General features: G+C 42.4%; 1 protein-coding gene across 1 annotated transcript; it reads left to right on the top strand.

Moving 5' to 3' along the window:
- Nucleotides 1-126: 126 nt before the first annotated feature.
- On the top strand, nt 127-20,920 carry LOC146203559 (uncharacterized). Its single transcript, XM_084588840.1, has 6 exons — nt 127-425; nt 7,792-8,070; nt 9,945-10,219; nt 13,216-13,437; nt 13,644-13,713; nt 20,048-20,920. Exons 1-6 carry the CDS (start codon nt 270-272, stop codon nt 20,183-20,185), a joined length of 1,140 nt encoding a protein of 379 aa, XP_084444966.1. The 5' UTR covers nt 127-269; the 3' UTR covers nt 20,186-20,920.
- Nucleotides 20,921-27,884: the final 6,964 nt, after the last annotated feature.

Here is a 27,884-nt window from a genome sequence, read left to right on the forward strand (position 1 = left end):
CTATAATAAAACCGTGTGGTAGAAATTATAATAAAAATTATTTTTTGGCGAACAAACATTTTTTATTATTTTTGTACGCTGAGAGTTGTTGATTTGAGCCAGGTCGGCCAATGGGCCAATTTTTAAGTCAGCCAGCCAACATTGACCGTCAGCAGCAGTAGCCACTTTCCTGCGGCGCTTGCTCTTCGGCATGTGTGTACTTTCGGTGTATATTTAAGTACTTTGTAACTTTTCTCAGTATTTCACTAAATTGTGCACTCCTGTGGGATATGGCCGTCTGTTTTAGAGCACTTAAGGGCTCTCTCAACAGTGCTCTGGGGACTGTGAAGACCGGCAACATCAGGTCCCATACCGGTCTCCTGACCCTGAGCGCCGCAACTCCATGCAATTGCTATGTAACCCTAACCTCTAGCCAAGGCACGAAGGTGATTTCACCTTTATTGTGATGTTTTGCATGTGTTTCGTTCACACTATGCGCATCTGTAGTCTCTGCGGTTGTGCGAGCTTAACTGTAGCTGCATTAGTCGACCGGCACTGTCCCCTCTGGCCATTGCGATTCATTCCGTGTGCGGTCAGACGTCACTTGCAGAACTCGGTGTTTGTGACCGCGTCCTTTAAATAGTGTGTCAGTCAGTCATTGATTCCATATCAATCCGTGTGGAGTACTTATTTTATTATTTAGTTAATGGCCTGTCTAGGTAATGGTAACAGCACTGTGCAGGTTACCATCTCTTGAATGGTCCACCCATGCTAGCCCAACTAGAATAATAGCTAGGTATTAGGGAAATATTGCGCCTTTTATTTTTAACTTGCGGTTATTAAATTGAACTGAACGCAATAATGACTCCTGGGATTCTGTAGTGCAGCTCACTTTGGTTTCGCCTGCTTTCAGACCCTCTGTTTATAGAAGCTAATACCAGATCTTGAAGCAACTTGCCATTTTAGCACTCGGATACTTTAGTGGCCTCGAAAGCATGCTGACCAGTCAAACGAGGGAGGTTTTCGTGTACAATTCAATATGGACATTGGGTAAATACCAGCACTGCCCTTAAAAGGCCTTGTGTGGTTTCTACATCTCTTGTGCTATCTCTAAGAGGTGAGTGAGTAGTCTTTGATCAGTGGAGCTGGCACGAAGGCCTATTCAAGGAAGAGGGGTAAGGGGCATCTGTAATAGGTATAGCACCTGTTTGGTTTTATTTAAAGCCGATGTAGTATTTATATCCTGCTGGAGTGTAATTTTGGCATGCTGTGGTACACATAAGCATACAGTGAGGCAGTGGTCGGTCAGAGGGAAGTTGTGTGAGAATTCTCATGACGTTGGTTGGGGGGCATCACAGTTGCAGGAATGTATAGTGGTGCACTCTGGCTGCATGTCTTACAGTGGACAAAGCAGCGTGATTATTTTATTCTTTTTGAACCGCTGTGTGACAGAATATGGTTTTTGAGACTTTCATGTTGTGCACAAAGACCTCTGCCATGCATGAGCCAACTACGTTGTATAATTTGTCATTTACTAATGTAGTGTCTTGAATATATCTTCATGTATGGCATATCACAAACCGAAGTTTGTGTCGCTGTGCTGGTGCCTGACTCTAAAGACGTGTGGTTTCAGCAGTGCATCTCAAGCATGTGGTTGTGAGCTACATTTTCATTTTTTACTCACTTGCACAAAAAACTGTTGAAGGGGAGTGGCGGCAAAAATACAAATCCATAAAAAGCGCAAAACCAAACAAAATGCAGACTGGAATTTGATGCTAATTTAAAACAAGCAAACAAATATGAGAGCATGTTAGGCATAAAATGAATCAAAACAAAAAGCAAAACATGATGGTAATCTAAACCAGGTTAATACTAATGAGGTAGCAGGGTAAATTAACTGGCTACATCTTGTGGATGGTAGCTCCAGACAGATGGTGTTTATAGAAAGAATTGCTGGTACAAGTGACAATTTGAACTCTGTATATGTGATTGATGGTCAAAGAGATATAAATGGATAAGTGAGAAATTGGTAGCTTTCGTCAGGCTTGCCTTAATAGCACTTCTACCTCTGAAAACTTGCAGCACAGTAGAATGCTTCTGTTCAGTCCATGTGGGTCATAAAAGTGGAGTGGATGAATTAAACTTCAATTTTTTCTTCGGCTCACTAAGTACCGTGTCCAGGTTTTGGGAGGGGCAGGGGTGGCTCGACAGTGTCTCACAAGCCTTATAGTGGTTTAGCATGCAGATTGGCATCACGTGATCAGTTAAGCCTTGTAAACTCTCAGTGGAAGTGAATATAAGCTAGCAAGTTCTCTTGATTAGCAACACGTACAATGCTCTAAACAACCACTTTTCTGTTTTTGAAGTTCTCTTTCTTGTCAAACAAAATTTAATGCTTGTGTGTTGTTGGTTTGGGTTTATTGCTTCTCATTGTGCTCAAAGTGTAGTTAAGGGTCACATTTGGGGGTCACATGTGAATAGTTTGCCTCAGAAACTGACAGCTTGTTCACTTATTTGCTGCCAAAAGAAGGCAGCCAGTTGCCGCATTATTGGTGATGTGGAAACAAATGATTCCTTAAAGGAGTATAGACACCGAATTCTCTGTTTCCATGTTTTCTTCTTTCAAATGATGCTTTAGACATTAGTATACACGGATCACCCTGGGCTATTCACCTATGGCCACTAAATAATTTGAATTTCTTGATGCTGTTTCAGTTGCAGTTTCATGAACTGAAAGATGGTTGTGACATATTGTTGGTTTTTAAGTCATATGAGACATGATAAAAATGATAACAGAAGTGCTGATATGTTGTTTGTTGCCACTCTGGCTCTTGTATTTTGAATTGAAACTGTGTACCAGTGATTAGGTTAGCTTTTTTTTTTTGTGCCTTGCTTGGCTTAAACACGAATTGCAGTAAAACCTCGCTGATATGTTTTTTAGAAAAATGTAAAAAAAAAAAATGTATTGACCAGGAAAACTTATGATCTAAACTGCCTGATTTTGAAAAAAAAATTAGCTGTAGAGTGAAACACAGTCATCTAGAGTTGACAGTTTCGTGGCATAAGAGTGTCAATTAGCATTTCTCAACATCAAGTATGAACAGCTACTTCTTTAGCTCTCGTAGAATTCAGTTCGTATGTGCATTATCCTAAGCGCGCAAGGTATTTAATAACAAGTCCCAATGACGAGCCGGGATTGCTTTCTTGGCTGCTTCTGGATGCTTCGCCCTCTTACACTAATGACATGTGGAGAAGCCATCGCAATAGCTTAGAATCGCCGCGTTTTTGTTAATGTTGTGTCCCTCAAACCCAGCCAGCTCGTATGTTAGCACTTAGTTATATTTATCAAACGGTTCTCCCCTATGCCCCTGTTGCACTGCAAAGAAGCCACCATGTTTATCTTCACGAATTCGTGTTTCCACAGGAACGGGCACCTTGTACGTTGGCTTTCTTTCATGCTTCGCCCTTTGCATAAAGGCACTGCAGGAAAGCAACAGCAGTGGTTGAGCGCCGCTGTTCAATTTCTTATTTTGTGAGACCTCAGGTTTGGCCCCCTTGCACATTGGCACATGTTTGGTTTATCGCAAAGCGTATTACCTGACTACATTTGGTTGAAATTTCGAACATAATAACCGGAAAGTTGGGCTATCCGAGAACATACTAACCGGAAGGAAAATAGTAGAACTATGTGGGATGGTTTTATCGCTCGCGATTTTGAGTGCGTAGAATGGGAAATCGTATGAACCGGGAACGTATCAATGAAGTTCTACTGCATGTTGCAGCCATTGTTCGAAACCAAAACTGAAATGGCATCAAGAAGAAGTTCAATTACAAATTATTTAGTGGCCATCGGTGAATGCGACGTGATAATCTATATTTGTTTTAGTCGGGTGTGTAAAACACGCAATTACAAATAGATTTCTATAGTTCTTTAAGCAAGACGCTCATAGAACACAGCTCCATTACTTCAGACAGACTGCAAACAGTGAAGTCATTCATGCGTCTCGGTGCAAAAGCATTACTAGCTACATTCAGCGAAATTCCATCAGTAACCATAGTTGTCCCTCTGAGGGCTCCAAAAAGATGACTTGTCACGCCGTTTCTGAGCAATTAAGCATAAAATTAAAGGGGAAATGAGGGGCTCGTTTAGATACAATTAAAGGAGCCAACAGTCTATGAATGCAAGGTAAACGTATGGGGATATTATTTTTATTTTTTTTTTGTTGTCTTGTAGGTGACACTAAAAAAAAAAAAAAATCCCCATACGCTTACCTTGGATTCATAAACGGTTGGCACCTTTAATCGCTTCTGAGCAATGTGCATGTGGGCACGCGAACAATCCTGCTTCAGGCTTCAGGTTCAGAGCTTAAAGCTGTGCAGCTCAGAGCTCTGAACATGTTGTGGTATTGAGTGCACAACAAACCATGCACATGAATCATCTCACAGAAATAATAATGAAAGAAAACCTTAAACAAAACCTGTGCTGAACACCACCGGTTCTCAATCATTGGTGCAAGTGAGTGCATGCTATTCTGGTAACAGATTTGCAAAGAAGAGATGCTATAAGGGATTATTTATCTGCATCATGCAACCTGTGTGTTCTGTGCCGCATGAATTATTTGGCCAGCAACAGTGCTGCTATAGACAAGCGTCAGCTCGTGACGTCAGTGGAAATGCGGCGGCGCTGGCAACAGCAGTGACTTTCGTGGTGTAGGCAAAAGCTCGGGTCGTCTGCATTGGATGCGCGGCGATTGCTGTGTTTTCGAGCATAATGTGTTTTCGAGCATAATTCCCAATATTCCTGCAAGCTGTGGTGTAGTTGGTTTCGCCATGAGGCACAAAAAGGAAAATAGCACCTGTTTTCACATGTTTCTTGTGGTCGGACAAATATGGGAGCGATAGACAGCAGCGTTGAGCACGACAAGTAGACCCTTCGGCGACGGATTGCCTTTGTGGCTAACGTGCGTTGCACAATTCTGCACTGAAACTTCATCAGTTCGTTTGCAACTCTTAATTGTCTTGACTGTTTTTCGGCTGCACGATGAATAGCGCAATAGCAAATGACTGCAGCTCGTGCATGTTTTGTTCTATATAATATATCAAGTTAAGACAGCGCCCGCCCTGGGAGTTCCATTCACTTGTGCCCGTGCATATATTCGTACAGAAAAGGACACAAAAGTTGCTGCGAAGGTAACTGCTGTTAGTTTGACCGGTCACTCCAGCGCGATATTGCAAAAACAGACCTGAACTTGTGAAGCAGCTTTTCTCTGATACCACTTTCGCGAGTTTCAACGAGTGACTTCATCACCGGCCTTATAGAAAGCAAGTAAACATTGTTAGGATCCGGGCAAAGTCACGCAGCGTCATTCCTCAAAACTTTCTTTCTTAAGGTCATTAAGATTTTGACGAACGAATTAAATATCCACGTACAGCATAGCTCTGATCAAGCAGGATATATTTAAGTATGGAATATATGGTACATGTAATTTAATGCCCCAAAGAGTAATCGGCAATGAGGGGTGCAAAATAAGCAGGTAAGATGACGCACTTTTCAATAAACAGTTTCAGAGTATATTAAAAGAAGCTTAACAGATTGTGCAAAGTTCGCTGCAAGCGATTGTGGAGAACGTTGCATTTCCGTTCGTGCACCTCTCCTAAAGACCCCCCCCCCCCCCCAAAAAAAAAAAAGAAAGAACATTCTTATGGGCTTTCATGTATCTATTAACCTTTGAATGCCCTTGGGTACGTCTGTACGATAAAACAGACGTCAAACGTCTTTTTATCGAGCAGGATAAAACATTGGCAGCGCACACTATAGGCGAATATGTTACAAAGAACTAAAAGATTGAGTTCTTGTTCAGTGAAATTCTGACTTGAGTTGTCGGTATACTGAGCTAGAGATATGATTTCTAGCTCACTATAGTTGTCGGTAATATATTGTTCTTTAGAGCGAAGATGCTTGGAACATCAGAAAGCAAATTAAAGGTCTCTTTGATTTAGCTTGCACTGGCTGCACTAGTTCTGAAAAGTGCTGCAGTGGTGCCAGGCGGTCACGTGAGCGTGCAGTGCCAGTTCCGACACTGGCGTGCGGCAGCAGCTGCCAAAACGAGTACGCAAGTGTAGGACTCTGGAACCTAGCAGACGCGTGCGTGCATCATGCATCGCGTGCTGTAACATGATCACGTCCAGTTTCGAAGCCAGCTGCCGTAGGCCTACAGCACTCGATTGGAAAGTGACGACGACTAACAGTGACACCAATTGACCAGATACGCGCGACTGCGCACGATCGTTATATGTTATATCAGACGGTCTGCGAAGATGCCATTCATGCGCCTGGGTACGAGAGAATTAACGTTGTAAGCAGTTGCCACGAGTACTAGTTTAAATAATTAAGACTGCCTAACAAGACGCTTGATTGGTTTCCACGAACTTCTGTCCAAAAGCGCTAGCTGACGCTCGTATGTTTGTACCTCATTGCGCTCTCAGACATCTATGTACTCCGTGGGCGACAAGTTTGATGTCGCATAGCCGCTGCGCAAGCTGTCCTGTGGCACACACACTTGGCGCGACAGAACTCGATCGATCGCAACTAATTTCTGTTCGCATCCACCCGTCTTCCGAGGTCACAGCGCGATAAAAAAAAATACTACATAGGACAACGCGCGCGAAGGTGCCGTATCGCGGCCACGTACCACTAAATATGTGGCCACAACTACATATAATACCACTCCTCCATCAACAAAATGCCAATCACCAGCATGCAGCCCAACTACCTTGTATACGCAACCATTTATGGATCCGTTAGCAGCGAACCGTCCGGGTTCTGAAGGAGACGGACTTTACAAAAGCTATGCAGAACGATGCGCAGCGTCGTCTGCTCTTGGCCGAGCAGAGCGTACATCATGCTGCACTTTTTTCTGCACCTCCTCTGGAGCGAGTACAGGGTGGGCGAGAACTCGTGCAGAACTAGCTCTGCACCTTGACAAAACAAGGAGAGAAGTGCAGGCGGCACGCGCGGCACTGGCAAAACGAGGACGGCGGTGCTGCACTACTTGAACTAGTGCAGCTGGTGCAGCCAAATCAAAGAGACCTTAAGAGTTGTCATATGAAAAACACACTTCCAGTCATTCATTCGTCGTCCTTGCATGCGCTAGCAGTAGGCATGGGAGTTGAACAACGTTGGCTGTTAGTTTTTCATATACATTGCGCTTTCTAGTTTTCATTTAACTCAGTCACTACAGTCGCCCACCGTAGCCGCGCGCTGCTGAAGCCACGGAGAAGAAAGCGAATTCAGCGCTCTTCGCCAGGTAATTCCAGAAGTAATCTGCTGATAAAGTGCTGAACTACTCTCCAGGCGTAAACAAAACTTTCTACGCACAAACGAAGCTTACGCTTCAGAATATTCGCACGTGCGAACTGGTTTCGAAGGCAGCGTCACTTGGCACTGTGTAGGCACACTGCGTTTTTGCCTACACCCCATGTTGCTGCCGATCGCAGCGCCACCTTTGTTTACAAACATGATGCTTGTCTATATGCTCACGATATAAGGCTTAAGATATCTGCTTGGTAGAATAGAGCAGCATTCTTTCACAGACTGTGATGAGAGGAACTGGTGTCTTCAGTGTATTTATTGTCAACCTGGGCACACTTGCTAGGTTCTGATCAACTGAGATGCAACTGAGAAATTTGTATTGTCACTATTTTGTTGTCTATACTTCAGCATTCAAATGAAGCATATCTCTTGGATGTAATGAGCTGGCTTAGTGGTGTTACTGGCTGCGAGTTTTTGAAGCTTTGCTTGTTCTTTGTCAGGTTCTTGCAAGGCATGCTGCTGTCTTGCCACACATTGTGGCAGGCACATCCCTGCAGAGCACGTGTTGGAGTTCCAGCATATGCCTTCCCGCTACAAGACCGCAGCCTGAGATCATTACAAATGATGCTGTTGCTCCTGAACTTGTCAGACAAGAGGAGCAGGCCCCATTCACGTTTTTCGAGCTGCGCAGTGGAGATGAGGAGGCAAAATCCTCAGATGTAGTTTGCAGGGTTCCCACAACAGTTTTGTCTGGATACTTGGATGCCTACCCCTACAAAGTGAGTGTTCAGTCTTCGCACCTTGAGTGATTGTATTTCTGCACACAGTTCAGACTGTTAGTGTCTGGGTTGCTCCGAGGCCATCGGAACGATTAGTAAATAAATTTTTACAGTTGCTCAGACCTCACACAAGGCCTTTTTAAAATTATGCTGGATGTCATGACTAACTGAAATTTTTATTTTTCCACTTGAAAAAGTTGTTATAAACCCTATTTCCCCAATAACAACAGTCAATTGACTATTTTAGGGTGAAGGTAACACTGGTCAAATATTGTCAGATATTGCTGTTGTACCACACCACAGCTATAAGTGCCGGGCTGCTTGTTTCTAGTGGAGTGTGCCGTCATTTGCCTGCATCACAAAACCATTACAAAATATGACAGAAATTCAAGGTGGAAGCCTGCATTTTATTGATAGGAGAGTGAAAATATCTCATCAGTTGGCCTCATCAGCACAAAGAGCAGTTCTAGCTGTACATTTTTGTCCCATTTGTGCTAGTTGGTTGACGAGAGAATTTATCAGCATTTAAGTCATCAATGCAAGGCGCTGTGCAGAAGGTGTTGTTTTTAGCCATGCAATCTGTGACGAGACGTGTTCATGTTTGCTGCTGTATCATCTGTAGCAAAAGTGAACAAACACAGCCAAGTGCTTGAAGTGTGATATCTCTTAAAACTATTTATTAGCCATGTATAGGTGCAAACAAATAGCAAAGCTCATCTATCAGCATGTCTTGCATTGATTTTTGTGCGTTTGCATATGAATGCCATTTTCAGCATAAATGTCATGGCTTCATTGTCTGTGAAGTGGCATGGATGTGAATTCAGTCTTACCGAGTTTGAAAGTGAATGAAGAGTAAGTTTTTTAAACTGTGCTCACTGTAGGTGATGAGACTATTTTTTACTGGTTGTGAATTGCTGGGTGAATTGCTTTTTCTGGGCTTGTGGGCATTTATGTGCATTGTGCAGTGGATTCAACTGGTCTGACTTACTGTGCGCTGAGATTACTAAATTTTACTTAATAAATTGTAGAGAAGATCATTAAAGGCCTTGTTTTAGCCAAGCAGGTTGTAATAGCAACTTTAGAGTGGAAAGCACTAGCTGTGCTTTCTACCCATTCCGTTTGCATAATAATGGCATTTGATCTGTGGGATTGTGAGACATTGTTAAGGAGCATCTGTCTGGCTGTCCTATCTCCTTCTCAGACAGTGGTGACTGGCTTCCATTTGAATCTATCAGGGTTCATTTCTAATGCTCATGTTATAATTTTTCTTAATCGTATAACATTAGACAGCTTTTAGCATGGATGAGACTCTTATATAAAACTCCACAGCTGTAGTGTTTAAGAGGATGCATAATGTAGTGCACAGTGACAACTTGCAAGTATGTAACTCTCTTGCTTGACATTTCCAACGTGTGTAGTACTGTCATAGTTGTCCCAAGTTCATAATGCAGAAAAGCAAAATGATTGCATAGAAGTGGACAGAAGTGTGGAGTTCTGTGCAGGTTCTCTAGAATTAAGGGTATGTTGATGCTGCAGTATCCTAGATTTCTTCAAGCTGCACAGTTTTGTCTTGATGTCTGTTATTTTATTGGAAATTAAATGCTTTAACAGACAAATGGAAGTAGATAAATTTTTGGGAGTGTGTAGTTTTTAGTTAAACAGGTTATAATAAGCAGGAACTGAGCCTGAATGACTACACATATTAAACATTTCTTTTTTTAAGCTTTCCTTCAGAAGAGTGCACATATAATTTAGTGCGAGCATAGGAGCTAGCACTAGGCCATGTTTTTATCTTATGAATGCAGTTGGTATACACAAAGACTGACTCATACTTCATGGTCATTCTTTGCGCACCCTTTCCTGAATACCGTTAGGTGTACTGCTTCGACGTGGACCGGAGAGTGGCAGCAGAGATGGCGCTGTCGGACTATGAGCGAGAGGTACTGCAGTTTGCGGGCACATCGGTAGCTCTGAAAAGCTCGGGCAGTGAGCAGCTGCCAGACCCTGGGCGCGCCACGGAGGAGCAGCTGCAACGGATATCACGTGCTCTGGCTGATCATTTGCCCCGGTTTTTCACAGAGCCTCACAACTACACATTGTACAACAAGAACGTTGTCTTCAGAAACAACATTCGAGGCATAACCACAAGGTGAGAGAGCTTCGCCACTTTTGCTGGACATTTATATGCGTGTATACATAGCCATTTGCTCAAGCTTGCTAGCCACTTGTTATTTAAGCACAAGTTGACCACATGACTTCTAGCAACAAATGTTATGTCGTGATGTTGCAGAGGAAGGAGAGAGAAATGGTTGAGTGTAATTACAGTGGCAAGAAAACACACTAGAAGTGAAGTTTTTGCATAAAGGCTAAAAATAATGAGATATGGTATAGTGAAGAGGTCAAAGTCTGTCATTAGCTGCAGATTTGCAAGCAAAATTTTTAGTTCGTTTTTACTGTTCACTTGTATAAAAGACATATGGCTAATCGTCCAATATTTAGGGGAATCCTCCGAGGTGGAGTAGATTTGTACTATGGAAGTAATAACTTATTGGCATTGACCCAAGCACAGCTGTACGGCTACAGAAGAAAGGTATACTACTTTCTCAAAAACTTCATAGTTAAAGAAAAATTCGTCCTGTTCTGGAGTTCGAACTTCAGACCAGGATGAAGTTACCAAGAAAGTCTGCATTTTGCTCCACTTTGGGGCAGCACCTGCTGGTGGTGCGGGCTTTGCACTTCTGTTTTTCTTTCTTTTTAGCTACCCACTCTAACATCTGTCAAAATGTGTGTCATAGGCTGGGAAATTTTATTTCTATTTCTTTTTTGAATGTCTGTCTAATTTCTTTTTTGGATGTCTCCCCCTAGATTATTTTATTGTTGTTGAGAGAAGCAAGGAGGTGACCGTTTTAAATGGAGGCTTGTCAGTTCATTCGTTTTGATTTGTGGTGCTATGCCATAGATCAAATTTGATTTCTGCCAAACTGTGTTGAAAGAACAGTGAAATGAATCATACAGCTGCATGTGGTATGCATCACTTTTTCTTCCGAGAGTACACAGTAATATTTAGTCATTTTTTAGCTCTTAGTTTCACCTTGACAGCTGCTGTATTGCAAAGCCATGGTACAAATCTTTTTCCTTGCTTAGTGCTGTAAAACAAGACGTGAAGCAGTTTGTAAATCAGCTTGCATTCTTGAGTTTATTGCTCAGACAAGCATTTTTTTTTTTCTTTTTTACCTCTTTAGAGTACAAAATGATTGTCAAAGCTCCAGAATGTTGCGCTTAGTAACAGTATTATCCTTCCAGAGGTGCAACAGCTGTGCCGATTGTGCCATTTTACACTTATGGTGCAGAAATAAGTAGCCATATCAATATGGCTACTTATTTCTGCACCATAAGTGTAAAATTTGTTAAAATTACGCCATGCTCCGCCAAAATTCCCTGGCTATCCGCAAAAGTATGCCATACTCAAGGACAACTTTCTGCGGCCGTGATATGGCCTGTCACAATGTTTCAGACACTGCAACATGCATCACTGGCCTTCTAGTTTTATTTTGAGATGGTGTCACGGCGTTCTAACGCTTACTCATATTTTTCTCTCTGCATCCACGTGCTTTCTCCACTTTCGAGTTCGCTGAACCGTCGCGGTTTGAGGATGCTTCACAGCACAAGTCACTATCCGTGCGAAGCACCTCCATAACGCAAAGGGGCCGTTTATGACGAGGCACCACTGCTACTGCTTCACACTGTGAAAAGGGCTACCGTGGTACTTGTGATTTTGGAGCAATACTTCAGCACTTTGTTTTAAGCGCAGCATGCTTTTATTGGATGTATTTCTAGTTTTTTATGCGGCTCATGGAAGTTTTCGTTACCTAGTTTGGGCCATTTAAGTATACAGCAAGGTTGTTTTTGTGCTGGCTCGTCGATAGACTCACTTTCCCATTGTCAGATAGTGCAGGAGGTGCGTCAGTTATGGCTTCTGGTTTGTGCTAATATAACGTGTTGGTGCATGTGAAATTTATTTCGGCCGTCAGCAGGTCGGGAATTGCACATCAGCCTTAGCTATTGAATTCCATAATGCCACAGTGGAGCCCAAAACTGCCAAACTTAACATTTCTAAATTCTGCAACGTCAAAGTACTATGAAGTCTGCTCTGTGCACGAAAGACATAACCTAATACCTTGAGTAATCGTCCACCTCCCCTTAATCAAAATATTGTGTCAAAACCACCGAGTCATCACCAGCTCATAGGAAGCATAATTCACGGGCCGAAGACTCACTCGCTCGTCAGTTTTCTTTGCTTACAACTTGCTTTCTCACCTGCTTTCGGCGTTTGCCGTTTCGCCTTTTGGTTGCTGTTTTTCTTTTCTTTTTGTCTTTGTTTCTGTGTTTGCTTTTTAATCACCGTTTTGTTTTTGCACTGCGCTCGCTTTTGGGCACAGGCTGATCGCAGTCACGGCTTAAAATTAAGCTCTTTTGGAGCTGCCCTCGCATGACACTAGCTGTGAATTTCGCAGACAGTAAAACATTGCTTTATGAGCCTTGCAAACAACGTAAGATCCCGTGATTAAGATAGTCAAACCACGCTATATGCAAAAAAAGAAAAAAAGGAATTCTTTAGCTTTTCTCATTTTTATTCAGTACCCAAATTTTGAAAAAGTAGCCTCCTTAATTTTATGGCTCACACTTTTTTTTTTTATTATTATGATAGCATGCCTTGCAGTACAAAAAGCTTATCTACAAAAATAGGTACACGCAGCACCGGTGATAGGTGGCCCTTGCTAGATTTCCTATGGATTACACTCATACGGTCTGATATTCATATCTCTTCTTGTGTTTTTTTTTTTTTTTTTTTTTTGCTGAAAGTAAAATTTCTTTCCTGTTTAACAGCTCCAAAATTTGTTTGTTTTTTTTTTTTTTTTTTTTTTTTTTTTTTTTTTTTTTTTCACTTGTGAGCTTCTCCAAATATCGATTTTACTGCTCGAAAATTAAGATTTTGCTGCTCCAAAAATTGCTACAAATCCTATTTGAGCTGTTGCACCCCTGTCCTCCTTTCTTGCTCTCATGACTGGCTACCAAGGGAACTGCTGCTATCCTGTTAACCATTTGCCAGGCTGATCGCATGCTTTTGTTTGCTTTGCCGACCAGGGGCATCACAGGCTATGTGCAGCAGATGGCACTGGTGCGCATCCTGGGGCACCTGCGATACGCACATGTCCGCATGGAAGTGCTCAAGATGACCACTCACAAGGAAGACAGCACAGTGCGCGTACGCTGGCGCATTGTTGGCGTCTCAGGCTTACGTGCCCTGTTCATGTTCTGGAAGTTTCGTATCTGGGAATGGCAGAAGATGATGTCCCAGGAGGCTGAGTGAGTCCTTTCATATTACAGGAAGGTCATAGACACCAAATTTTAATTGCATTTTTCATCTTGTTTCATACCTATTAGATCTCTACATTGAAAATTATGGTGCAGAACTAGTTGATTGTGTAACTAATTCTGAGCCCCTTACAGTTGATCATCAGGCTATAGATGCTGAAATAGATTGGCTGATATTTCTTTTTTTGCATCCCCAGGTGGACTGATGGTTTTTCAGTGCTTAAAGTGGGATCTGATGGCCTTATATTTGAGCACATTTGTGACAAGGTAAGCTCATCCTTTTTTTTTTGTCTTTTTTCTTCAAATTTAGTAGGACTGCCGTATTTACTTAAGTAATGAACTCACATTAAAAAAAAAAATGCCGCCACCACCTTGCAGATGTTCTACTGAAGAGCGTTAGCAATAGTTCGGTGTTCTTGTTTTCTCAGTTCATGCGTGAAATATTCTCGTGGGCCTTTCATTGCTCTGGATCGCCGGAAACAGCTCAGTGACGGCGGTATATCATCGCCCTACATGGGCCGGGTCGCGCCTCCTCCTCCATCACAGTGTGTGTGATCGCTCTGGCCAGAGCCACGCCTTGGCTATCCCTCTAACACTACCTATCACGCAGATTACAAACTCATTCCGGCAACTGTCTTCGTTATGTCCGAATTTCATTCCTCAGTCCCATATTCGGGTGCCAACATGTTCAGCACGATGTGACGAAGTGGCATTCCTCTGCGACCGCTGGTTCGGCTGGTGTGTCGATGCAAACCCTTACACACACACAGGGTCTCAACTCGACTAGTAATTCTGTGCTCCATATCATACCGAATCATTTGCCACCATTTCGAACCCTCTGCTCCAAACGGGTGGGCCACATTTTTAATGGAATGATTGCTGTAAGTGGCCGAATCTCGGCACCCGTCCGTACACACACACGCACGCACGCGCACGCACGCGCGCGCACACACACACACACACACACACACACACACACACACACACACACACACACACACACACACACACACACACACACACACACACACACACACACACACACACACACACACACACACACACACACACACACACACACACACACCGTGTGTTTCAGGGAAATGATCAGTATTTAAAAAAAATAGTGTTTTTGAGGTAAAGAGAAGCTATTTGCAGCATAGTAATATCAGTGCTGGCAGACTTCAAAAAAGAGGCGAACCATGTTAGCCAGTAAAGTTTTTAATTGAATTCTGATAGCTAACTTCTTAAATATTGCTGATAGGTGCCCACTTGCAATTAGTGATTTCTAGCTGACTGTTAGTAATAACCATATGTATTTTTAGAATTTCAAAAATGCGAATCTGCTTGTTGCTATGTGGCAACAAATTCTGGCTCATCGCGGTGTATGAAATTGAAACCGCATGGCCGGTGCGGGCATACAGCCACACCCACAAGCTCGTGTCTCTCAAGGGGGCAGTCGCATGGCTTCCTGTGCTCTGCCCTAGTCCAAAGTATAAACATGGTATAAATGTGTTGTCTGGCGGTCTGCTGCCGCCTTGCTATCTGAGCAAAGCTGAGTCACTGGCTGCCGCACTTGGCGAACGAGTTTCTTGGTCTGAATGCACGGCTTGCGGCTTGAACTGGCTACAGTCCTGAGCTGTTTGTGTTTTGCGATTTTTTGCTTATCTGTGTATGGGTTTTATCCTGCCAATTCCAACATACCAAGAGCGTGAACTGGCATCACCGACCATTTTGCTAGGAAAGTACCGGCAGGTCAAGTTCTTGTCGCTGTGGCAAATGTAAAATGAAGTTACGCGCTTACCATTCTTATTTTTTAAATTTTTGCTGTGCAGGTAATTTTGAGGCAAGAAATGCACGCTCAACGGTCGCTTTTTTTGCACTGTCATTTTAAATGCAGTAAATTATCTGCATATTTTTTTCATTTTACACGACGTTCCTTTTTTTTCCGCGTCGAAAATTTATGGCTTGATAATAGTACCTTTTGCTCAGAAGGTTTTTTTTGCACCGCCTGCTCTTCGTTGCTTTCTCTCTTCTTTCCAGTTTATTATGTGTATATTTAAGTTTTTCACTGGCTTTGAAATTTATTAAAGCATCTGCCAGGAATGCTCAGCAGCTATGGCATTCACAATTTTAGCATGAGCATGTAAGGACATGAACAGGGTTAATTGGTTTTGCATTATAATTAACAAGGCAGGGACACATATAGAGTATTCTGTGCTGATGTCTTTTTCGAATCGATTGTTTGTAAAATAAAAAGAGAAGAAAACACAGGACCTAAAAGTATGCCGACATGAGTTTAAAAGGCTGAAGTGCAAAACATATGTTAGTTTAGGTGCACGGTAAGGACGTTGAAACGGACTAAATTAATCTTGAGCCTTTAAAAATGGTCTCCAACATATTCGACCTTGCAACCGTGAAGAATGAAAATCTACTTATTAGATGGTAGAAAATTTGTTTGTGAAGGGAAAAATATGTGTATGTCTCAATCAGGAATTATGCTGTGTGTACTATCGCGATGGAAACAAACGCGAAAAACGCGACGCCTATGCTCTCCGCAGTTCGAATTTCCTTTCATCGTGCTTTTACCTGGGTGCTAGGGAAAAGATGTTGGAGGCGTCCTAGAATGCATCACGGACGAAGCTAGCATATTTCTGCTACCACCGAAGTAAAAGCGCAATGAAACGAAATACGAATAACGAAGCGCCTAGGCTCTGCTTTGTTCGATTGCTCCTGCACAGTACAAGAGCATTACATCACGTGCTCTAAAAGCTGTCTTTCCGTGGCAATTCACAGTAAACAGCGATCTTTCATCGCGCGGACAGAGCGCTCAGATGTCCCGCGGAATCCTTGTCAAGGCCACAGTAATTATATGGTCCAGGTCATCAAGGGTACAGGGTTGCGTCGTATAAACCTTATTCTTCACGTATCCCCAGAGGAAAAAGTCCAGGGGAGATAGGTCTGGTGACCTCGGAGGCCAAGCAGTCGGTCCACCTCGCCTGATCCACTGCCTGGGAAAGTTCATGTCCAAAACGTCCACAGCACGAGAGAATGAGTGTGATGGAGCCTGTCATACTGAAACCACATCAACTTCAGCACATTAAGCGAAAGGTCATTACCACATCATTTAGGATGCACTCTGTGTAGTGTCAGTGAAGTTCCCATCAATAAAATGGGGGCATGCAGTTCGTCTTTGAAATATCCCGCACCATACTTTTGTGGACTCCCCACCTGATGTCTTTGTTCTCGTACCCAATACATAGTGGTTGGTGGCCGACTAATAATGGATGTTGTGCAGATTTACCGTGGAATATCTGAAGAAGTACGCTCCGTTGGTTCACATCACATTGTTTAAAAATTCAAGGCTCTCCTCGCATTTGGTTAAGCAACAGTTACAAAAATCGAGGCGGTGCTGAAAAATCAGACCCACGCACTGCTTGGTGCAGGCATACCTTGTACAGATACATGTTGTGCTTTTTGAGAACTCTCCAAACAAAAGAAACTGCATCCCAGTGCATCTGCGATTTCTCTCACGCTGGGCGGTGGGTTGACGTTCACATGGCCAAGACGCCAGTTTCAAACTCTTCGCTCAAAACTGAGCCGCATATTTGACGTTGAGTGTGCACCGACCCTGTCCTCGCAAAATGACTGAAGATTCTGTGAAAGTGCAGTGAGAGGGCACACGGCAACCACGATGCACATCTTCATACAACCGTGCTGCTAAAGGGGCATTCTTCTGCGTGCGCATGTACGCTGTAACAATGTCAACCATTTTGGTGCTTGAAAAACGTCCTCCAACAGTTTCGGCCATGTCAGCGCTCAACTGATGCGAAGACAGTCTGCTTGCAAGGTCTGAAGTCTTAAGCTGTCTCCACTGCTTTCATTCTTGTGTTATTTCTGAATAACTTTGCGCTGCTTTATGCTGTGTTGCATGTGCTGTTGGCGTTTCTATATCATCACTCTCACCATGCATCAGCAAGGCACATTCTCGCTGCGGGTGCCGTCGGAGCACCTTATCACTTTTCATCGGCGCAGCGCCTGCAGACATACATTGTCACGGTGTTGTGTTTTAGCCTGGGTGGGACAGTGCAGACCATGTGACTGTGTAATGCGATTTGATTGATGTCGCTTTTTGCCCTGCTGCCGGTGCATGGTTTTCGAATGGCGCGAGAAATGGCCCAATATAGTTGAGCCACAGCGCCGAGGATAATTGCGTTTTCAAAATTATAAAAGCTGGTATGGGTATTACTAACGGCCGGCTACAAATCTCTAATTGCAAGCGGGCACCTATCTGCAATAGTTAAAAATTTAAAGAGACAGAACACTGTAATATAGGTCACAAAGTTTTTTCGGCGCAATGGGAAGATTGATGTCTAAAATGTTCGATTCCATAACGGTTTTAGTAGAGTAGCTGTAGAAAATATTTACCGATAATATTTCGATCAGTGCATGCGCCCGTTTTTATGTAGTCTGATGCTGGAAACCATGAGCAGCGACCGCGACGACGACTAGTGATCGATAAAGAAGACATACCGAAAACATATAAATTTCACTCGCCAGGCAGTAATTCAACATTTTTTGCTCAGAGTAACATCCTTTTCAGTTTCACACTGAAGGCTGTTACGGCACAATAACACACGCCTCGTCGACGAAGGTTTTACTGGGTACTATCATCGCTTCATTCACGAATTCCAAACAGTGTGGCGCCATCTAGTCACAGAACTTGTAAGCATGCCTCTTGCGGTGCGAAAGGAGGGTTGGTTTTTATTTAAGGACGCAGTGGGGAGAGCGCAACATATAATGTGTTATGACAAGCGTTCCTACAAGAAAAAAGAACAGTTGTACCTGTGAAAATAGGCGATATTTTGCTGACATGTAGTCACGTGGTGTACTACACTGAAAGTAATAGGGTTTCTCCGCTAGATAGCGCCTCCATTGTTTTTATGTGATTTTCAATGGCAAATTAAAATTGTTAAGCCTCTTTTCTTTGATATTGTAGTGCTCGACCTGTACTATATGAGGCAAGGTCTTTTCATCTCCACCATAATCTCTTGACATATTTTAGCCAAAGTTCTGTCCCTTTAACTATCAGAATTCAGTTAGGAACTTTTCTAATAAACATGATTGGGCTGTTTTTTGACGTCCGCCAACACTGATATTACTATGCTGCAAAAAGCTTCTCTCTACCTCAAAAAGTCCTATTTTTAAGAATTAGTGATCACCTTTTCTGAATCACCCGGTATATATGGGTGTGTTCAGATAAGAACGGTAATAGAGGTCTTATGACCATCTTTTGTTTTCAACTGAATCCTTTATATGTGGTGGGCAAATGTCTCCACACAAAGGACTAAACCTCAGTTTCGCAAGATATACAGTAGTTTTCTTGGAAAGCAATTGTGTATCACCACAGGTGGAAAACTCCGTTTTTGGTATTTTAAAAATGTTGCAAGTTTGGAGCCCTGATGCTTGTGCACTCAAATTTTGGCGAGCAATATTTTTTTACTCAATAAATCTATCCAGCTTCTACTTTAAGGAGAGTTATTAAAAGCATTTTTTCTAGCCGAAATTGTTTTAATAAAAAATTGCAAACTTTGCTCCAGGAGCAACATACTGCATAAAAATCTATTTTCAATCTTGCATTCTAGCACGAAGAAATAAGTTGTCTTTTGTCTTGATTATGAAGGTTATATTCTTAATTTCAGGCAAAATTTACAGCTCTAGACCGTAAGGTGTTTTCTTTACAAGGCGTCAATTTCGGCCAAATTTCGAAAACAGCAAGAAAGCGGCAACTTTGATGCCAGTTAAAAAAAATTATCATATTTGATTTTTCCAAAGCCCTCTCAGTGCTTATAAAGTTATTTTCTGCTTGTTGGCAGTGTTGATGATAGCTTAGCATGGAATAAATTTGCTATTTTTTCCCATTTCATGGAAAAAAAGAAAGTGACGGTTTAGCATTTACTCTATCCTGTAATTCTTTTTTATTTTGTGGCACAGTGGTATTCAATCCAGCTCTTAATTTTATTATTTCATATCTCAGTTATGATAAAAATTAATATTAATATGTTTTTGAAGATGATTTTTCTTGAGTGAACTTGCATACTATTGTAAGCAGAATGCTCTACAGCATGATAGCTTTGGTGGAATTATATATGGCCTTATGCCTGCGGCACGAATGAGCCAAGATGGTGAGTGTTCTGCTTGACAAAGCCGTCTAGGCTGGGTGAGGCGAGAAAACACAAAGCGAACTCGCCATCCACCTAACCTGCAAAGCCTCTGGTCTCGAGTTTTGCCTGAGACTGCAGGTTAGGTGGATGGTGGGTTCGCTTTGTTTTGCCTTGCCTTTTCTGCGGGCTAGATAGCTCCTTCGACAATAATACTCGCCATCTCAGCTCATTCGTGCCAGCGAAGGCCCCATTTTTGACAGCCCCTTGAATGGGGGCTTTGTTTTTCAAGATTCGTGACAGGCGTATGGCCTCGCTGTTGTGTACTTTCACTCATAGTAGAGTTCAGGTGTGTGGATGCTTAGGAATGACATTATAATGTGTGCATTGACTATAATCTGTGCTGTGATACTGATTGTTGGTCAATCTGTTTGTTTTAGATGATGCCTGATGAAGAGCTAGAAGAAGCGAAGCCATCTAATGTGGCTGTTAAGCTTGCTTTATTGCTGGGCTTGACACCGCAGTCTTTCAGCTTTGGCTCACCAGCATTGTCCTCGAGCGAGAACAGCCTGCTGTAGTGAAGTGGATATCACTGCTTCCGTTCTCCTACACAGTTTGTGTGTGCAGTGTACATAGCTTAGGAACACAAATCGAGACCCTTGTAGGCTTTGAAGATTTTTTCTGGACACATTTCAGGCAGCACTCTTGTTACAGAGAGGTGTGGCATCGTGGTTTCTGTGAAAAATGAAGGAAAAGTAATGTTCTCATGGCAGAGAGCAGCAGTCCCAGTGAGTAGTGCCTAAAGAATTGTGCTTTCCGTGGTGTATGGCACAGCTTGTGCAGAATGCAGCGTGCTTAGAATTGTGTAATGTAAAATGATAGAGGAAGAACCTTAAGACCAAAATAAGCACCTGCTTGAGAGTCTTTTTTTTTTTTTGCAGGTAATGGTGTGTATGCCTGAGAAATATTTATCGCAGCTTTGCCCTTGTTCTGCCTGCTTGTGCTGTTACACTTTAAACATGACATATGGTGTGTTAGGCTGACTTGATGAGGTTTTTATCTTTTTTCATAGTGTTGCTGCTTACTGTATGTCTTTGAGGCAAGCAGTGGTTTCTTGTCGCAAGTAGCACTGTTTACTAACACAAGAAGAGACGCACAAGTGAGGCATTGTTTTGGTGTTGCTTCTTTTGGCAGCAGTCCAAAAAGCTTGTATTCAGAAGTGTACCCTTGCAATTTTGCTTTTACCAGTCTTCTGTTGGCTGTGAGCATTGTTTATTAGCATTGATTAAAAATAAAGAGAATTGCATAACTTATACTTTGCAGTTGTAGCTGGACTGTGTGCATCAGGTTGTGCTACAGTTGGTGTACTTGCACTTTTATTGACCAAACAACAGCGCTTCAGCACACTTGAGACACCATGTCAACCAAGTTTTGAGGCTTGAGGACTTAATTTTTAAAAGGCATAGAATTTCCATTCTAGCCGTGAACTTCATATGCACCGTCTGTTGCAGAAGTTTGCAGCCCAACGCGCCAGGCGGAGGAGCAGTATCGCTCCCGAGAGGCGGCGCTGCGCCCGCCCACGCTGCCTGGTGATGCAGCTATAAAGAGTGAGGAGGCTCGTTCTCTTCCCCTCATCCCACGGCTGAGAGCAAAGATGTGCGATATCGACTGCGGGATGAGGGGAAGAGAACAAGCCTCCTCTCTCTTTATAACTACGTCACCAGGCAGCGCCGGCGAGTGCAGCGCCGCCTCTCGGGAGCGATACTGCTCCTCCGCCCGGCACGTTGGGCTGCAAACTTCTGCAACAGACGGTACAAGGTTTGGAGAAGTATATCTTAACTGTGGGGGGAATGGCTGTGTCAGTTTTACAAACCTGCACAATTGCGCTAAATTAACCCTTCTGCGTGCTGTAGCAAAATTCAGTTCCATTAAGGGCACAGGGTAGGCCCACAGGCTTTCTTTTACCGAACTAGAATTTTTATTCTGTGGAAGCTTGTTATTTTTGTTTATTTTTTACCGATAGCTTCGAGTTTTCAGCTCAAATGGGCTAAACATCCTGTGCAACAAAATTCTCTTCATCAGTTTTCGTAATTCTAGTTTAGTAGAGACTTTCTTGTATTTGTTAGGTATTGAGAAAAATAAATGCTTCTAGCATTTGGGATTCTTGAGAAAACGGGTCATTTGTTGTAAAATTTTATCTTGAGGTGATTAGCCTTAAAAAGAAAAAAGAAGAAAGCAATTTATTAAAAAATTGCACTCAGCAAATGTATGTTGAAATATTGATACACAATTTCAATAGCCATCAGCTAAGCATTCATTTCCACGATCATTACTGCTTATATATTTGCTCTCTTAATTTTCAGACCTCTTTTGTGATGAGGTTTACAGCCCTTTCCAGAAAGTAGAGCCATTTCTGGTTCACCTCAGGCAACTATTGTGCCATGTAGCATTGTGGTTAAGCACTAACTGACATTAAAATGTCCACTCAGGCGATGCTGCCATCGTTGAAAGTAGACACATTATTCTTGGGTGTTCTTAATATAGAAAGAATTAAAATATTTGTAACGGAAACCAAAGGCCAATTTGCATTTCCTGTCTTCTCATGAAGGCATTTCTTTTTCTTTCTCGATCGATATGTAGCACAGTCAAGAAGTCACCTTTAGCTCGTCTGTGCATGCTGGAAACAGTGAAGGTTTTGAAGATTAACTCATGGAATATGACAGGCACAATATAAAATGAACACCCTGTGTTGAGCCGGGTTGCCAGAATTCAACAGAATTATGGTCAGCATAGGCAATCAGCGCAGAACCAGTGCTTCCAGGATCACTGTTTCAGCATTAAGTCAGGAGCCCGGAGTTGAATATGTAACTAAGTATGATGGCATTTATTGACATTTTCACTTCATAAATATACAGATCAGCGTTTCCTGGAGTAAGATAGGAAGAGCTCTTGTTTTAGTTCTGGCATAATTGAGTGCACACTTGCATTGACCTTGGTGCGGAAATATGAACACATCCGTTACGTTGACAGCAGTGTGAGCCAGGTTCGCTTCCACATTGGTTCTGGATGTTTCACACTGTTACACCAAAGCACTGTGAAAAAGTAGTCTCGGCGGTCTACTGTCACCGCATTCTTGCTTTTTATGCTGCGCTCGCATGTAAGCACATAGCTGTCAAATGCTTTGCCCACCTGCTCCTGAGACACTGCAAAGAAGCCACTGCATTTATCCTCAATGTGCCTCCATGGGAACGGCTTCTCAGGTTAGCTCCGCCCCCTTGCACCAAAGCACTGCAGAGAAGCCATCCCAGTAAGTGTGCGTCTCTGCCCGCTCGTATGTTTGAATATGCACGGTTGACCGCTAACTTATTGTATGACCACAGTTTGTTGAAATTTTGAACGCAGTGGTTTGGAAATTGTGTCATCCGGGTACATATTAACCAGAAAAAAAAAAAAACAGCATAGCTCCATAGGAGACTTTTACTGCCGCAATTTTAAATATATGAGCCAGAAAATCTTAAAAGCCAGGAACATATCAAGGTTATTTTTTTTTTACATTTCTAATGAAATTGCACTAAAGAAGCGCAACAGTAAACAATATAACAATATGTAAACAATATATTTCAGGCAAACTGCATAGAGTCTAGAGCTAAATTTTTCAAAAAACAAAATGCTAGGGCGTCTCTCATAGCCTGAGTTGCTTTGGGACGTTAAACCCCACAAACCAAACCAAACCAAAATGCGAGGAGGTTTATCCTTGTTCCCAGATTAATGCCGATAATCCCTCTAAACCTGACAATAAGGAGTGGGCATGCATTGCATTTGTTTTTCAACAGACATTACGTATAGTTATAGAATACAGCATGGTTGGTTACCACCCAGGTTTCAGAAATATCCTTTTTTTTTTTTGTTTAATAAATATGCGCAACACGTGTCTCGTAAAGGAAAAAGTGGCAATTTCATATTAAGAAAAAATGAAAATTCCTTTTTCTGCCTAATTTAGCCTACCCTGTGTCCTTAACCACAGCTGACCAGGTACTAGGAGCTAACGCCTTTTGCATGGCTCATTGGTTTATTGAGTCTGTATGTGACAAAAAGGGTGCCCGACAGAATCCAAACCCATTTTCCTATTGCATTTTTTTACAGCTGATGCTAGTGCATGGTGTGTGCACATTTCATATGTTTGCTTTGGTAAATTGGCAGTGTTATCTAAAATGAACATGGCGAACGCACAAGCAAGAAAAAAGTCTGCTCAGAGGCCTACTTGGCTGGTGCATCCAAAAGATGCATAATGTGATGGTCACTATATTAGCGCTACTGTTCTTGCTGCTGATGCTAGTCCTGGTTGCATGTTTATTAGCCATATCAAGCACAGCCACTAGCCTTGCAGTGTACAGTTTTTTTCTTCATTTCCTCTGGGCCCCAAGCACTGCAGAAACTAGCCTAAAAGATATTCCACACATTTAAAGTTCAGTAAATAGGCATCAAGATGTAAAATTTCTTACGAAGCCATTTAGAAAGGAAGACATAAGTGTTAGGGCAAGAGCCTGGGAGTTGAACCTAAACATTAAGTGTCAATCAGCGGGCACCATTTCATTGTACCAGAGGGCAAGACAATGGGACTAATCACAGCAAGCTTGAAATGCATGACCATGCTGGATCTGCTGCCGCTGGTGGCACTTGTGCTTTGCAACCAATGAGAAAAATGGACATGTTTTGTATATTATTTTCATTATTTTTGCTAGAAAAACTAACATTGGCACAGAGCACACTATTTGAAAATGCCCCACCATGGTGGTGCTGCGGTTAGGCACTCGACTGCTGTGCCCAAGGATGCGGGATCGAATCCCGGCCTCGGCGGCCGCTTTTGATGAAGGTGAACAGCAAGACGCCCGTGTGCTGTACGATATCATCACACGTTAATGACCCTCGGGTGGTCCAGATTTCCGGAGCCCTCCACTACAGCATCTCTCTCAGCCTGAGTCGCTTTGGGACGTTAAACCCCATAAACAAAAAAACAACAAACAACTATTTGATAGTAGGCATTTCACTACAAATATAAGGCAGTAATGGGAAAATTTATTACTCAGATTCAAAAGTTGTTCAAAATAATAAATATTTGACTTTGGTTGTAATGCAAAAAAACGTGTTCCTTATATTCAGAAATATAAGAAATTGCTTGTTTTATTTCATAAAGTACCTACCTGAAAGTTTCAAAGCATTGACTGGCAAATACCTCGAGCTGCAAAAAATTGTGCTGCTTATTCCTAGAAAGCAAATTTTTTTGAGCGGAGTGTTACAAAACCATTTTTTTCTCTATATATTCTGATCTGAAAATACTGGAAAGTAAAAGCTCGTCGAAATAGAAGTGAATATTATACAATAAAATATCTGTTAATATATATTTTCTGTGCCCATATTTTCAGAATTGAAGTCAGTAAAGTTTACGCATAAAAATAGTTTCACTGCAGTGTTTTCAGCTACAAATGAAAACCTTCATGAAGCAAGGCTAATGTGTCATGGTGTGAAACAGTTTCTCAGTGTTAAAAAGACTTATAAAGACATTCAACAAGCAAAGAAGCAGTAGAAGGCCTTGTGGCCATTAACTCTAGAGGAAGGACACATTAAAACAAGCTGCCAGTAGAGATGAAGTCGTAGAAGCTTGATGACATTCTTTACAATGAGCACAGTATCGGATGAAGCAGCTCTGCACTTGCAACCTTTATGATGAATCACAGGATATATTTTTATTATTTGCTCTGGATTAGCTTCCAGACATGCTAGTTTGCACGGATCTGTGCAGGCCTCATTGCATAAAAATGGGGTGGGAAGTGGGGAATATGTTTCATCCTTTTTTTTTTTTCTTCGAGCAGGATGGCAGTATCTGTAGGGATGGCGGTGCGAAATTTTGGCCACAGACTGTAGAAAGATGACAAATACTGGCCATGAGATGGTGAACATCTGTATTACTCCTTAGTTGGCCAAAAATGTTGGGCCTCTCTCGTAGCCTGAGTCACTTTGGGACGTTGAACTCCATAAACCAAACCAAACCAGAAATATTTGAACAGCGGTAACAGGAAGAAAACAATACTCCCTGGTGAACAGCAGTTGATATTATGAACCGCGTTTTTTGTCATTCATTGTAAAATCCAAAACCAAACTATCTGATGTCGTCCTGAGGCGATGAAAATGACAAACCTAGGTGGTTTGCAAGACTGCCTGGTTATCCGGAAGTTTTGCATGCTCTCTAAACCTTTTCAGTGTCATTGCCAGACCACACATAATCGCCTCCGCATTCAAAAATGCTCGCTTGAACGCAAAGCCCTAGCATCCTTGGGGTGGTACCACCATTCGTAGCGTATTTCTGGAAGCTTGTGTTGTCATCTCTCCACTTGGTTTGTCAGTTGAAAATCGTGAACTGAGGAGAAACCTCGCCAACCCCTCTCTTGTGGAGGGGGGGGGTCATGATCGCTCGGCGCTGCCTGCCGCTTACCTCCTGCACGCTTACCTTGTGAAAGAAGTGGAGGCTTCTCTGTACGTGGGGGCTCTTACACATGCAATTATTCTTTAAAAAATTTGCGACGGGGGTTCAGCCATCTGTTGTAACTTTGTAGAAGTCATTTTTTTTTTTTTTTATCATTTTTGCGCTTTGTCTTGTGCAGTGCGTCAAGTTTTAAGTGTGCACGTTACTAGCCTTCTATAGGCTCACTCCACTAAAAGTGCTAAGGCAAGGCCGTTGCATTGTCCTTCTATCCTTCTCTTTCATCTTTCGCTTGCAAGTTGCGGTTTATGATTTATGTTTATGCTGCAACTGTTCTCTCCTCGTGAGTGCGTCACTCCAAGAAATAACCCGACACTCAAACGGCTAAGGAAAGTTGTGCATTGTACACTTCAGTCTCGAACTACAAATTACATTGCAACTAAAATTTGATTTTTTGGACTACATAACTGATAGCCTAAGGAGTCAGAAAGTTGGTTGGTAGCATTGAAATAGTGTGCAAAAAAATGTTAAGGAAACTTAAGCTGCACCTCTGAGGGTATGACACTGTAATGTTAATGGCACCCATCTGCAGATCCTAGTTCGCATGCATTCACTTTGCTCAGTGCCTAATTACTAACCTGGTAGCTTTGCCTCTGTTAGTTCACTTGCTCAGTGCATAATTACTAACCTTTTAACTTCGCCTCTGTTAGTTCACACATACTCATTTTCATTAGCATATAGCCTTCAGCTACCACATTATGTGCCAGACCACCTGGCATAGATATAAAGCTCCGCTTTACCCAACTGGCTGTATAATGCAGTCTCCAGTGATTCAGCCCAGATGGAGAGGGAAATAAAGACTGAAAGAAAGAGTAGCTGGCGACATATTTTACGCAGTTTTATAGAAAAGGAAGAAAGTTTTTCTTTTTTTTTTAATATGGATTTTGCCAATTGCCACTTGCCAGATGCATGCTTTTAACTTTTCACTCACAATGCCGACAACACTTGATTTTCTGGAGGACGGTGCTATTAATACTGCCGCATTAATACCTATAGGTCATAGGTGACCCATGCTCAATGGACATGGTACAAAAAGGGTTAAGGTGGCTGGTAATCACATAGTTCGGTCACTCATTCGAGCAAGCCAGATTTCAGTGTCTACCTCCCATCATTGCTGTTTTGTCTTGTGTTCTTGTTTCTTCAGATTACACTGTGCTAATCATTTAAAGTACTATTAGCATAATGCAGTTAGCTCACACTGGGAGCTAATTGTACCGGTCACTTGCCCCTGTATAATTTCTCACTACCACTGTCTAGTCAGGCAGGCCAGCTGAAGCCTTGTTTCAGTAATTTTTAATCCCGCAGCCTCATGACATGTGGCACCGCATCATGTGCAGTGATGTGCGTGCCACCAGACTATCATATCAGACAGTGAGGTCGAGCCTGAACATTGCCCAACTATGCACCCACCACTGCCTGGTCTGGGCCCTTACTTTTAATGAGCGTCCTTTATGTGCAAAACGTGTAAAGAGATAATAGCATTGCATCGGATCTTCATTACAGAGGTCTCCAGGGCAAGGAGTTAATGTTTTTTTTTTTTCTTGCTATAACCCTGTATGGCCTTCTGCCTCGCCCTTTGAGCTAAGTTCTGTCGTTGCTATCAGGCAGTCGCACTTTTTCTATGCAGTAAGGCAGTTCTTGTGCACTTGGAACCTCCACACATATTCCTGCTCCTGCCTCTGTTCTCATGTTTTCAGTTGTTTCCAAGTCTCTTTCTATTATGTTTTTACTGCTGTTTC

The sequence above is a fragment of the Amblyomma maculatum genome, chromosome 1 (genome assembly GCF_055883805.1).
Source record: "Amblyomma maculatum isolate TAMU_Amacu chromosome 1, ASM5588380v1, whole genome shotgun sequence".
Taxonomy (NCBI): domain Eukaryota; kingdom Metazoa; phylum Arthropoda; class Arachnida; order Ixodida; family Ixodidae; genus Amblyomma; species Amblyomma maculatum.